The 12126-nt window shown below is 37.3% G+C and overlaps 1 protein-coding gene across 1 annotated transcript in view; it reads left to right on the top strand.

Annotated features, from left to right (window-relative positions):
• Positions 1–708: 708 nt before the first annotated feature.
• Positions 709–12126, top strand: part of TRPA1 (transient receptor potential cation channel subfamily A member 1) — a 32496-nt gene continuing 21078 nt past the window's right edge. The window contains exons 1-8 of the mRNA XM_051768429.1: positions 709–1073; positions 3578–3740; positions 4720–4895; positions 6656–6763; positions 7180–7288; positions 7643–7788; positions 9051–9187; positions 11386–11434. Of these exons, the coding sequence (XP_051624389.1) occupies positions 954–1073; positions 3578–3740; positions 4720–4895; positions 6656–6763; positions 7180–7288; positions 7643–7788; positions 9051–9187; positions 11386–11434 (1008 nt within the window). The 5' untranslated portion in view covers positions 709–953. The remainder of the gene's footprint in view (positions 1074–3577; positions 3741–4719; positions 4896–6655; positions 6764–7179; positions 7289–7642; positions 7789–9050; positions 9188–11385; positions 11435–12126) is intronic.

Genomic DNA, 12126 nt, shown 5'->3' with positions numbered 1-12126 from the left:
GTGGCTGTCCAGCGATAAAAAATGGCATCCGTAAGAAGGAAAACCACATGAACAAAGCTCCATCAGTGAGCAAAGTGCTGGAATATCTTTGTGAAATTATGAGCACTAACAAGGATGAAAAAATGCAAAAGAACACTCCATTTCTCAAAATAAAAACACCAGGGAGCACTAAGTGAAGCCAGTGGTAAAAGAAAGCATTTTTCACGAATATATAATGAAATTATGGCACTTAGTGCGACAGGATATTGTGGCACAGACAGTATAAAGTGTATTAAAAAGGGGAATGAGCAATATAACAGAGAATTGCTTGTTGATGGCTATTAAATAGGCTGTATGGGGTGTGACACTTGGTTTTGGCAGTGCTTAAGCAGCAGCTTGCCATAAACCATGATCATACAGGCAAAAAATCACCTGCTATGACTCCTACTGCTTTCCTAAGCTGCATTAAGTAAACTGTTAGTTCCCCGAGTTACACGTTTCCATAAAGGGCGCTTTAGGGAGTAACCCTTTGAAACACGTCGTGCTGCTTCTTTCTGTACTCTTCCTACAGCCTTCCTACTCCTCTCCAAACTTGCCAGTAAAACAAATTCTGCAATAAACTTTTATGGCTACAAAGTAAATGCTGAGAAGCTGACATTAGACAAGTCAAGTCCCTGGTTTAAAGCCGGGAGGGTAATATGGGGGTAGGTAGCAGTGATTTAGGGCACAGACGTTTCGCGTCCCCGGGGCCCGCCCGGGCCCTGCCTGCTGGCGGTGGGAGCCGCCGCCCGGCGGGATGCCCGCCCCGGCGGGGAGCGGCGGGATCGGGATGGCCCCCGCCCGCTTTCCCCGCCTCCCCCGCCGGCGCGGGGTGTCCAGGAGCGGCCTCGGCCCCGCCGTCACTCGCTCTGTCGCCTCGCAGGTCTCCGGAGCGGACGGGGCGGGCGCTGCTCGGAGCCGGGCGGGCGGGCGGCATGAAGCGCTCTCTGCTGCGGCTCTGCCGGTCGCGGGAGAAGGCGGCCGCCTCCAGCTCCTACCAGGGCGTCGCCTGCGAGGCGGACGCGGCCTCCGTCGCCTCGCAGGATGTCTTCAAGGTGCGTGCCGAGGGCGCGGGGAGGGGGCGGCGGGACCGGGCTGGTGGTGGGGACGAGGGCTGAAGGTGGAGGGTGAGGTAGGCGAAGTTGAGGTGGATGAAGGTGCGGTAGGACTCTGGAGACAGCTGTGCGGGTTCGGCAGTGGTTATGTCCCAGGGAGCCTTCCCTCCAGGAGACCCTTTCTGCTCACTCAGTGGAGCCGTGAGGGACGGGAGACAGGCTGGCAGTTGACTTGGCTGTGGCGTGGGAAGGCACAGGATGCCCAGGTGTTGTCTGGCCAAGTCTGCACTGGAGTGAGCGGGAAGGCAGGAGGGGAGCAGGAGAAGGAGGATGTGGGTGGTGGGTGGCAGGCGGCTGGTGCGGATCTCACATCCCATCCTTGTGCAGGAGAAGGAGGTCCATGGAAGGAGGGTCATGGCAGGAATGAGTAGACTATCAAGCAAAAATGTCCCAAAAAGAAAGTTTAGAAGAACTGGAACTATTATGGAGGGACAAAGAACCAGCAGTGCAACCTACAAATATGAAATTGCAGCCAGGAAGGACATAAAATCTTCCATTTTTAATAGATAATAGGATGAGAAGTAATGTATTTATATTGCTGCTAGGCAACCTAGACCAAACTTTGGGCAGGCCCATTTTTAAGGATAAGAATAATTAAGCAAAGGAAGAGGTTGCTTACAGGATGGAAGACTTGGGTAACTTAGGAGATTTTTAACAGCAAGCTAAACAAATTTGACAAAGTTTGTAGATGAGTTTAGATACCTCTTGGGATCATTTCCAGCCATCTATGTTTTCTGTGTGCTAGGTGTAGACCCGAGCAACACCTCTTCAGCATAACGTGTTTTATCACCCTAGTGGGTGACCTGGCACTACAGAGCTGTTCAGGCAAGGGCAAACGAGCTGCAGTTTACAATCACTTGCTTTGCTGGTTTTTACCAACTGAAGTACTGAGAACACCTAACTGAATTCTTCTTTTCCTATTTTGCTAATGAAACACAGCAGTATTGGCTGATAAATCTTATTTATATTGATGGAAATTATCATCATACTACATTTTGTCTGACATTGAAAAGTAAATCCAATGTTAAGAGTGGCAAAATGTGGTCTACATCAATAGACATAAAAAAGGAACATTAGAAGGAATACAAAATACTGGACTCTGTAACAAGGTTTTCCTAAATAGCTTTTTGATGTGTATAAAATGTATAGATATTTGAATATGTAATTGGCCTGTTATCTTTGTGATAGTTGAGTCATCTTAAATACCCTTTCCACAATTACATCACATGTTTTCTATTAGCTTTTTCTGATTGCACTTCTGAAGCAGATGCTAACCCTGTATTTGGCCTCAGTCAAATATTGTTATTGACAAATACTATTATTGACACAAGTAACCTCACTGAAGTCAGTGGGACTAGTATCCTGAATGAAGTTAAACACGTGCTTAAGCACACGAGTGGGCTGCCCCGTAATGTATATTTGCTTAATGACAGCAAAAATTGCTGAGACTTTGTGACTCAGGGGATCCTGTAGAGCAAAGTTTTCTTTTTCTTTTCCAACTGAGAAGGGAACAGTGATTTTAGGGGATTTCCTTTCTTATTCTTTTCTTTGCTTACACATCTTTGGGAAGGTTTACATTACTTTTGATATGCATTTTTCTCCCTTTCTCCCCTCCCAATTTTGTTGAATTGTTTTTCTTTTTTATTCTCTCCTAATTTTTAACAACTGTTTGTTAAATTCCTGCCCATTCTACTGCAAACATTTTTTCTATCAGTTTTCCGGGCTTTGAATCAGTCTAACAAAAAATATTTGGAGAATATCATAAAGTAAGAATCAGCATGCTTCCATAGGGGGCTTTGGTTGTAAATCACAGTATCTGGAATGTATCAAACTGTCAGTAGGTGCAGGCTCAGCTGTCAGAGTATCACTGTGATGATACTGAGATCTCAGTTTCAGACTGAGTAGTAGCCTGTGAGATAGTCTAAGCATGCTGCTGAAACTAAAAAATATGTTGGTTGCTCCGACATAAAGAACATCACAGAAGCCCGATGGCGGAGCTTGAAAGCTCAGGACATAGGGTCTCTGTAGAAAGATCTAAAAAAGAAACTTATTAAGATTATTAGTTTTTCCTCTCTGTTGGATTCATTTGACATGGCCACTGCAGGAAAGAATATAAAAATATAAGTGATTAATTTGCTTGTTTGAGATTTTGCACTGTGGAAGGAGGATCTTGAGCTCACTGCAGAAGAGAAAATAATGTCTTCAAGATGAATTCCGTTTTAATTTTGCACAGTTTCTCATCTGGATCTGATTTTGCAGTTGATTAAATCAATCTGAGTTTCACTGTTGGCCCAATCTGATCAGGATTTGTAAACTTCTGTATGAAACCAGACAGTTGGGGGAGAATTATTGAGTGGTAAGCTGCCCATAGAAACACGTTATAGCATTGCTAACTTCTTGCCTTTAGGAGAATCAGAAAATGAGAATATTTCTATCCAAAATAGGTTATTTCAGATGGAAGCGCCTGTAGGCTGCGGAGCTTCATTAAGAAGAATCGTTCTGGTCTTACAAAAGTAGATGAATTAAATGCCACCCCACTGCATCATGCTGCAGAAGGAGGACAAATAGAATTAATGCAGTTGATCATAGACGACTCTTCCTTTGAAGGTAACATGCATTTTATCAACTATTTTATTTAACAGAATAAAAAAGTTCAATAATCGAAGTGTCCATCGCCCAACTGAAACAGAACTGGTATGTGTTATCTCCATTTATAGATTGAAATATAATTCAAACTGTCTGCCACAGTTTGCACTCTCTTGGGTGTGGTTTGAGTGACCCTTGTTATGTTAGAACTGTTTTGTCTCTAATGCAGTGAATCCATAAGTGTCTTACTTTGTTTGATACAAAGTATCAGTCTTCAGATATGAAAAAGAAAACTACAGTGATGTACAGTAGGTCTGACTTTCTGTTATGTGTCTGTTATATAATAAACTTTGTGAACTACAGCAGATTGCACTGATAGACTTTAGACTACTGAGCAAACCTCCAATGGCCCTGAAAAGCTCATTTTTTCACCTAATGATGACCATTCTAATTTTAGATTATTCTGGCTGAAACATATTCTTTTTATTTTCAGTATATAATTTTCATCCTATTTTTTTAGAATATATTTTGAAGTTTATCTTCAATTTTCAAACTCAAAATGTATGTGTAGAACAGACCACTTCTACAACTGGTGTGACTTGATTTACTTCTGTGTTCTTAAGTGAAATAGAATAGATACGATCTTTAACTTCCTTACAGTTTGCAAGCATTTATTGGTTATCTCTTATTTCAGTTATTCACACTTACTTGTTCTGTGCAGCCTCTAAAGCAATGGCTGCAAAGTCAAATAAAAGGAAAGAGAATAGTCAAGGAAAGAGGGAAATCAAGTGACTCTTGGGGTGAAAAAAAAAAGTATGTAATAGTGGGCAAGAAATAGACACTGCATGACAGGAAATCTTTTCCTTTCTTTCTTCGAAGAAATGCGGTGCCAGAGATCTGTAACTTCATCAAAGACACCTTTTGTTTCCCATTGCAATCAGAACTTTTGATGGTTTTGTTTTGGTTTTTATTTTAGTTTGGTTTCTCTCCTTTGACCTAGTATTAAACGTGATGGATTCTTCTGGAAATACCCCACTGCACTGGGCCACAAAGAAAAACCAGATTGAAAGTGTTCGTTTGCTTCTCAGCAGAGGAGCCAATCCCAACATTCTCAACTCCAATATGATGGCACCTTTGCATATGGCTGTTCAGTCCCTGCATAATGAAATTGTGAAGGTAAGTCTAAAGTCCACGAAAATATACAGTTGATAAGTAGCTCAACAGCAGCTGTGTGCCAAGCACGAAGACCTTGTTGATATATGCTGTATTTCCTCATATGTTTTGTTTAGGGAGTAGGATGTGTAACATATGATGCTTATGGAAGTGTTCGTGTCTAAGCAGAGCAAGTAAAAAGTAACTGACTGATTTCTAGAAATACTGATATTTGTGCTATGATAGTAGTTATTGTGTTTCATGGAAAATGCTTTTCAATTTTTCAAACACAAGGAATGTTCTTTAAAAAGGTTCTTTTTAACACTAAAACTTCATGTAGCCATGTGTTATTTCATATTATAATGTTCTGATTTGTTTTTATTACAATTATTTAAGAAGTCTTAGAAGTATCAACACTTTCTTGAAACTAGTTCTAATAAAAACAGATTAAAATTAATCAGAAAGCACAGTTCTTAAGACCAACATTCTAATAATTGATTAGTAGCAGAACTAACTGCAATTAAAAATCACAAAAATATATTGTGAAGAAATTACTAAGGTGTCCATATTGAACCTTGTAAAATAGCAAAAGCATTGAGATTTTAAGCAGCATAACTTTTTATCCCTTTGTCTAAGTGCAGTGAGGATTTTTCACTTCAAATGCAGCATTTGGATAGAATTTTAGAATTTCATAGAATCATAGAATCAGCTGGGTTGGAAGGGACCTCTGACATCATCAAGTCCAACCCTTGATCCACTACTGCTGCGGTTGCTAGACCATGGCTCTAAGTGTTCTTCCATTTATTAGGTGAATGCAACCTTAACATCACATCACTTGCCTTTCCCTTTTTTTCACTTTTTCTAATTCATCTAAACAAAAGAAAGAAACACATATACCTGTATTCAAGACTCAGTCCTTTAGAAATGTTTCACTCTCCTCACATCTTTTACAAAATCTGTATTTATTATGAATTAAGAAGAATAAAATCTGAAATACAAAGCTCATTTTCAGGAATGTCATTATATCAGCTTCTGGGCTTGGATGCTTTTGCAGCTCTGTTCTTGATCTCTCTATGCTCTCAATTTTTCTCCACTCTGTTGTTTATTCAGGATAATTCTCCTTTGGTTTTTATTGCCAAATTGCCTGAGAGTGATTAAAATCTGCCAATTCCTTTAATACAGAAAAAAATCACTGGAATTACTGAAAGACAATTAAATAAATATGTAGCTAGGGGAATAAATATGCAGTACAATATGGTTATTATAATTTCCAGATCCGTTGCTTCTCAAAAAATGCTGCAAGCAGTCATAATGGTACTTGATGAGATTGATAGCTCAGTGTCAGGTGTTAGCAGAGAAACTGAAGCAGGATTTCAGGACTGGCAGGGTCTCAGTTCTCCTCAAGCATCATCTCCCTTCGTCATATATAACTGTCCAATAGATACCTAATTGAGCAGATTCCACAATATTGCCACTTACCAGGGAATAGAGAATATCAGAAGACATTAAAACAAACTTCAGTTGAAAATCTCCATCTGTAATTTGCTACAGAAAATATTTTCTCACATTGCTGGGGAAATTGTTAAATCAGACTTTAAAATACTCTGCGTATGTTTACATTCTCCTGAATTTTGTCCCTCCTCTGCCTATGCACTGTGGGCATTTGGCATGCAAAATGAAAAAGTTGCAAGAGTGCTATGGGTGGTAAACAACAAAAATAATGGAGTAGGCTTTTGTTATTTTGTTTGGCTTATGATTGACTGAATGTTTTCTTAAACATTTAGATTTTAGTCCAGCATAGCAGTACAGATGTTAATTTGGAAGGTGAAGCAGGAAACACACCTATAATTGTAGCATGTTACAAGGATAATCCTGAAGCGCTGACACTCCTGGTATGTATAATCATTTTTGATGTGCTTCTGTCTATCTTGGTGCAGTGTTATTCTGTTCCTGTCTCTTTGTTAAATGCAGGAAGGTTAACCATAGACCTAGTATTCAAATTGCTTTGAATGGGTTACTAAGAAACTTTAATCTTTTAAGAGCATATATATATATATATATATATATGTAATTATCTGAGTGGCAAACTTCAGGAAAAAACTTAAACTGCTTTTGCAGGTCCCTCACAAAATGAAGCATATGCATGTATAGATGTATGGATATAATATGCAAAAGATGCTTGTATATAAACTTCATAAATGCGTATTCAAAGAGACAGCTATACAGGAGACTATACCTGAAATAGTATGTGCATTTGTCAGATTTTTCTGTATGTCATTAAGCTGTATTGAGCTTCATTATTTTTCAGATTGAAAATGGAGGGAAAATATGTAAACCAAACAAAACGGGATGTATGCCTATCCATGCAGCCGCATTTTCAGGTGCAAAAACATGTATGGAAATTCTTTTAAAAAAAGGTAAGCATATTGTTCCCAAGCAGTGAGTAGGATTTAGCATTATCAGTTTACTGCTTGAGTTCTCAAAGAACCATGGAAACAAGCACTTATAACTGTGTTTGAACTTACAAGAAGTTAACGCAGTTATTCCTATGGGCAATTCATGCTCACAACTTTTATATGATTGCAGCAACAAACAAGCTGCTTTCCTGAAATTTAGTGTCTTAATCCACTGTTTAATGATAGATGTGAGAGGTTCATATTTTGAGGGGGAAAATATTATTCCACACTTAATATACTTGTTTTGAAAGCCTTTGTATCTTCTGTTATTTCATTTTTGTTTTTAAAAAAATCCATTTATTTTTCATCTCTCAGGTGAAGAATTGGGTCACTCTGCTAAAACCCACATCAATTTTACCAATAATGGAAAGTGCAGTCCCCTTCATTTGGCAGTTCAAAGTGGGGACCTCGACATGATTAAAATGTGCATTGAATTTGGAGCCCAAATCGATCTAAAACAGGTAAAACTCAGAGTGGAGTGAAACGTAACTTTGATAAAACCTAGGTATCTCTAAATCTCTGAGTGGTATGAAAAAAATCATTGCTCATTGTCTCTTCCAAAACAAAGCTGAGGGAGCAGCAAATTAAAACAAGTCTCTCATTCAAATCGGCCAAAATGTGAAGTTTCTTTACACAAGTTACATAAGGTCATCCCTTCTCAGAAACAGGATCTTCAATCTTATGCTTTCTTATTGTTCTTGTTTGTCATCAGCCTTGCCTTGGCCTTCACAGTATCTTCTTTGAAATCAAACACAAATTCATGATACTACTGCTGCTACCAGCTGCTAGCACTGCTGGTGTAAGGATCTGTGCCCAGCTTCATTCATAAATAAACATTTCTAAAAATATCTATCATTAATCAAGATATTTGCAAGGCTGAAATCAACTAACGAGAGCAAAAATAAATAAAGTTTAGCCTTCTTTATTGGTTTGATTCTTTGAACACAGCTTTTGAATGAGGTGATTTATGCTGCTGATTTTGTGATGGGGAAGACTGTTTTGAGAATGCTTATGGCATTGTTGAAAAGCCCATTCCAATGCACTCACTGAAATGTTCCTGTTCTAAAAAGGAGAAAGTCAAAACCCTCAGGCATATATCCCATCTAGTGAAATGAAATTAAATCCTGTTTTGGTAAATATTTTTCTAATAATTTATATGTTGCTTTATTACTTTATGACTGTCTAGTTTATAATAGCTAAAAGACGTATTAGACCAAGTTATTTTTAACCTGCGGAAAAATTGATTTAAGAATTACTTCTAAGGAATATTCCATTTAGGAAGTAAAGGACATTTTGAAAGAATGCATTTTCTGTATTATACAGGCCCATTTGTTTGCTTATTGATTTGTACTGGCCTACCTATGATTTTCTGTAGCTTTTCTTTATTTGTTATATGAAAGGGTGCTGCACCTGTCTGATTTTTAATGAAACTACAAAAAATTTTTAAGAGTATAATTATCACTTATCTTAGGGACTTGGCATAGAATGATAAAAAGCTTTGTAGTAATCCTTTAAAACTGTCTCTTTAGTCTTCTCTGGTCTTTACAATCTCTTTAGAATTCTACTACTTCAGTAAAAGACTAAAGGGTTTCATTATTTGCATAGAAGTTTAGGCATTTAGGAATTACGAATCCTGGGCTAGATCACTAGTGTGTTCGATAGATAGGAAGTGAGGTTGCTGAGGTTTAAATATTTAAATTTTGTCTTATTCTCCCATTTAAAGAATGAAAAATGCACAGCACTTCATTTTGCTGCCACTCAAGGAGCAACTGAGATTGTAAAACTAATGATATCATCCTATGCTGGTGAGGAATCCATTATTGATGCTGTGGATGGGAATAAGGAAACATTGCTTCACAGGTAGGAGGCTACCGTGCCAAACTTCACTATAAATTGTGAGCCGTGATATTCTTAATCATTCCTTACATCTGGAAAACCATTCCACATGATTAGGAACTTCTCCGTGGTATGGGAGATGGTTTCAGTACAGTATGCAAAAGTCAATAATTTGGTCAGAATGTTAAAAATTTTGGTCCTGATACCAAAATCAAACCATTTCCAGTTACCTTGGAACCATGTTAAGGAGTGGTTACTGCCATTTTGCACTGAAAATTTACTCCAGTAAAGTAGTTGGTGAAAAAGTTTGTGGAACTGTTAACAGCCTCTGACGATGTGAAGGAAATGTCCTCATCTAATGGGGTGATGTTCTCCAGAAAATGAATGAAAAATAATATAAGCTGTTTAAAAGAATATTTTCTTTTTTTTTTTTCCACAAAAAATTATCTTTATGCCTGATCAGGTACAAGGAGATGTTGGTACACTACCCTGTGACTTTGAAGTTGCAGATGGTGTTGGTGTATGTAATAATCCTCTAGACTTCTAATCTTTCATACTCTGTTTGATACCAGAGCACTAGACTGTGGAGAACTTTCCTCAGTCTTTTATAGCAAAAAGATGCTTAGTTAAATGTGCTGGCTCCCAACTCTATGGAATATATTATACCTCCCCATCTATACATTTTTTGCAAGAAAGATACTTTTCACTGCATTTAACTATAATTATTTGACAGTGTTATTCTACAAGAAGTTTAACAGTATGAAATAATTGGTAGAATGTCAGAGGCAGTGGAGATTATTGTTCTTTGGACACAGTAAAAAGTGGTGTGATTCAAAGATAATTGAAGACATTAAAAGAGGAGTGTGTTGTAAAGTTAAGATAATGTTCATGTACACTTGGAAATGTTACCATGTCTAATGATAGAACACAGTTGAAGAGAAAGTGATGACAGAATGCCAAAGAAAATTGTGCAGACACACATAGTACATAATAGATAACTGGCTGCCATATCTATAAAAATTATCGTCCTTGAAAAATGCTTGGTAAAAGGAATGACATTCTTTTACTCCCTGTGTCTGTGGAACAGGAAAAATTATATTATCAAGAATCATCGGAAAGGTAGAAAGTCACCCAAATATCTCAGAATATAAAGAAACTGAATGGGAACATTAACTTGTTGATAAGCAAAGCGGTAGTGAAACAGAGGCAAGACTTGATCCTTTTGCATTCCTATTGTCATGTTTCCATCTAAATATTTCATAAAATGACTTCACTTTCTCTTCAGTCACCTTGGAATTTGAGTGTATGTGAAGCATCCAGTATTTATGCCTGGCTGGAGGGGTCTGCTATAGATAATGGAGGCATCTCTACATATTCAGAACTGTGACTTGACTTTTAAAATACATCTTTTGAGTAATCCGTTCTAACTATAGTACACCCAAAATTATTACCCCTTATAATCCTAAGGCAACTGTTATCTTTGAGATTCAGTACAACCTTGGAACTGTCCTTCTGTGTTGCTTATTGAGTCAAAATATTTCACAGAGGTCTGAGTTCTGAAAACACTTTGACTGCGTGTATTTACAGTACTGTACTTCCTGCTTTGGCCATTTTATTTCCTGTAATATGTAATTCAATGTCTTACTGTAGAATAAAACCTGGGAAATTTTCATGCCTATAGACAGCTTTAAAGTATTTTTCATATTTTTTCAAGTAAACTTCCCTGCCACAGTCAGAGTACATTTTTACCCATTGCCATTTTAACCCCACACTAGCATTATTGCACAAAATATGTAGCAGGTTACTTTTGAAGTTCAGAACAGTGAAATGAATTTGAGGCTCTAAGTATACCTGGAACAAACTGCATCTGAAATTTATGGAATTCTATATGGACCTTGTGTGGTACATATGAAATGACTGGTTCTCTTAAAAATAAGTGGTAAAATGCCTGTTGACCTACCAGTGAGGTCTTTGTTTCCTGCAGTGCGTTTTCAATGTATTAATTGAAATGAACTTAGTTTGAAAAGAAAACTTCATGACAAAAATCAAAACAATTTATGAAAATGAATTATGTGATAAGGGTATCTCTCTATCTCTGTATTTTAAAATTTATTTATTAGAAAATATTAGAAAATGTAGCAAATGGAGAAGAGTACTGCCCTTTGGCTTGAAACTTCTTTGTCCTTTCTAATGTTACTGTATTTTTTCATTTTTCCCTACAGGACAGCGTTGTTCGATCATTATGAACTGGCAGAGTATTTGATTTCAATGGTAAATATTTAACCAAGCAACATGTTTATAGAAATTATTGCTATCTATTGCTACAGGTCTGCATAGAGAAATTCATAAAGGAGAATATATTCTCAGGTATAGGCTATTTAGACAGATATATTTATATGTTTCATAATGTATAATTGAGCATTACAGTACAACGGTAGTTATGGATCCATAATAGCATCCCACAGTTATATAGGATGAAACCTTCCATTTTTATTTCCATTTTACTTACTCAGAAAAGTTTCATAAATGTCTTTTGCCAAATATGATGAACTGGTCTGGTCACACTCACTTTTCAGATATGAAATAAAAAATAAATGCTAAATATGCATTGAATTTAATCTAATTTTTTTTCAGAAATAAATCCTTTCTTTAAAAAAATGTACATACGATTACTATACTGTCACATAGCTATATATCAAAGTTTGTGTGTGATCTAGAAATATTTTTTATTCTGTGTAGTTTGGTTATATTTCTTCACTGAATAATTATGAGAGACAAAGAGAAGAAATGTAATCATGGATACTTATGGCTATGCTCCCAATGTCCATTTGTGCCAATTAAACTAAGGCTCATATGATCATTATGTGCCCCACTTGGCTGAGGAAATTTTCAGAAATCATCAGGCTCCTTTTTTGTTTTGTGTGTATTCAGGCTTTTTACTTCATTTCATTATAATTATATTA

This window comes from Manacus candei, unplaced genomic scaffold, assembly GCF_025592945.1.
Source record: "Manacus candei isolate 608988 ecotype Guabito, Panama unplaced genomic scaffold, ASM2559294v1 h1tg000008l, whole genome shotgun sequence".
In the NCBI taxonomy this organism is placed as follows: domain Eukaryota; kingdom Metazoa; phylum Chordata; class Aves; order Passeriformes; family Pipridae; genus Manacus; species Manacus candei.
This window is presented reverse-complemented; position numbering and strand designations above follow the sequence as displayed.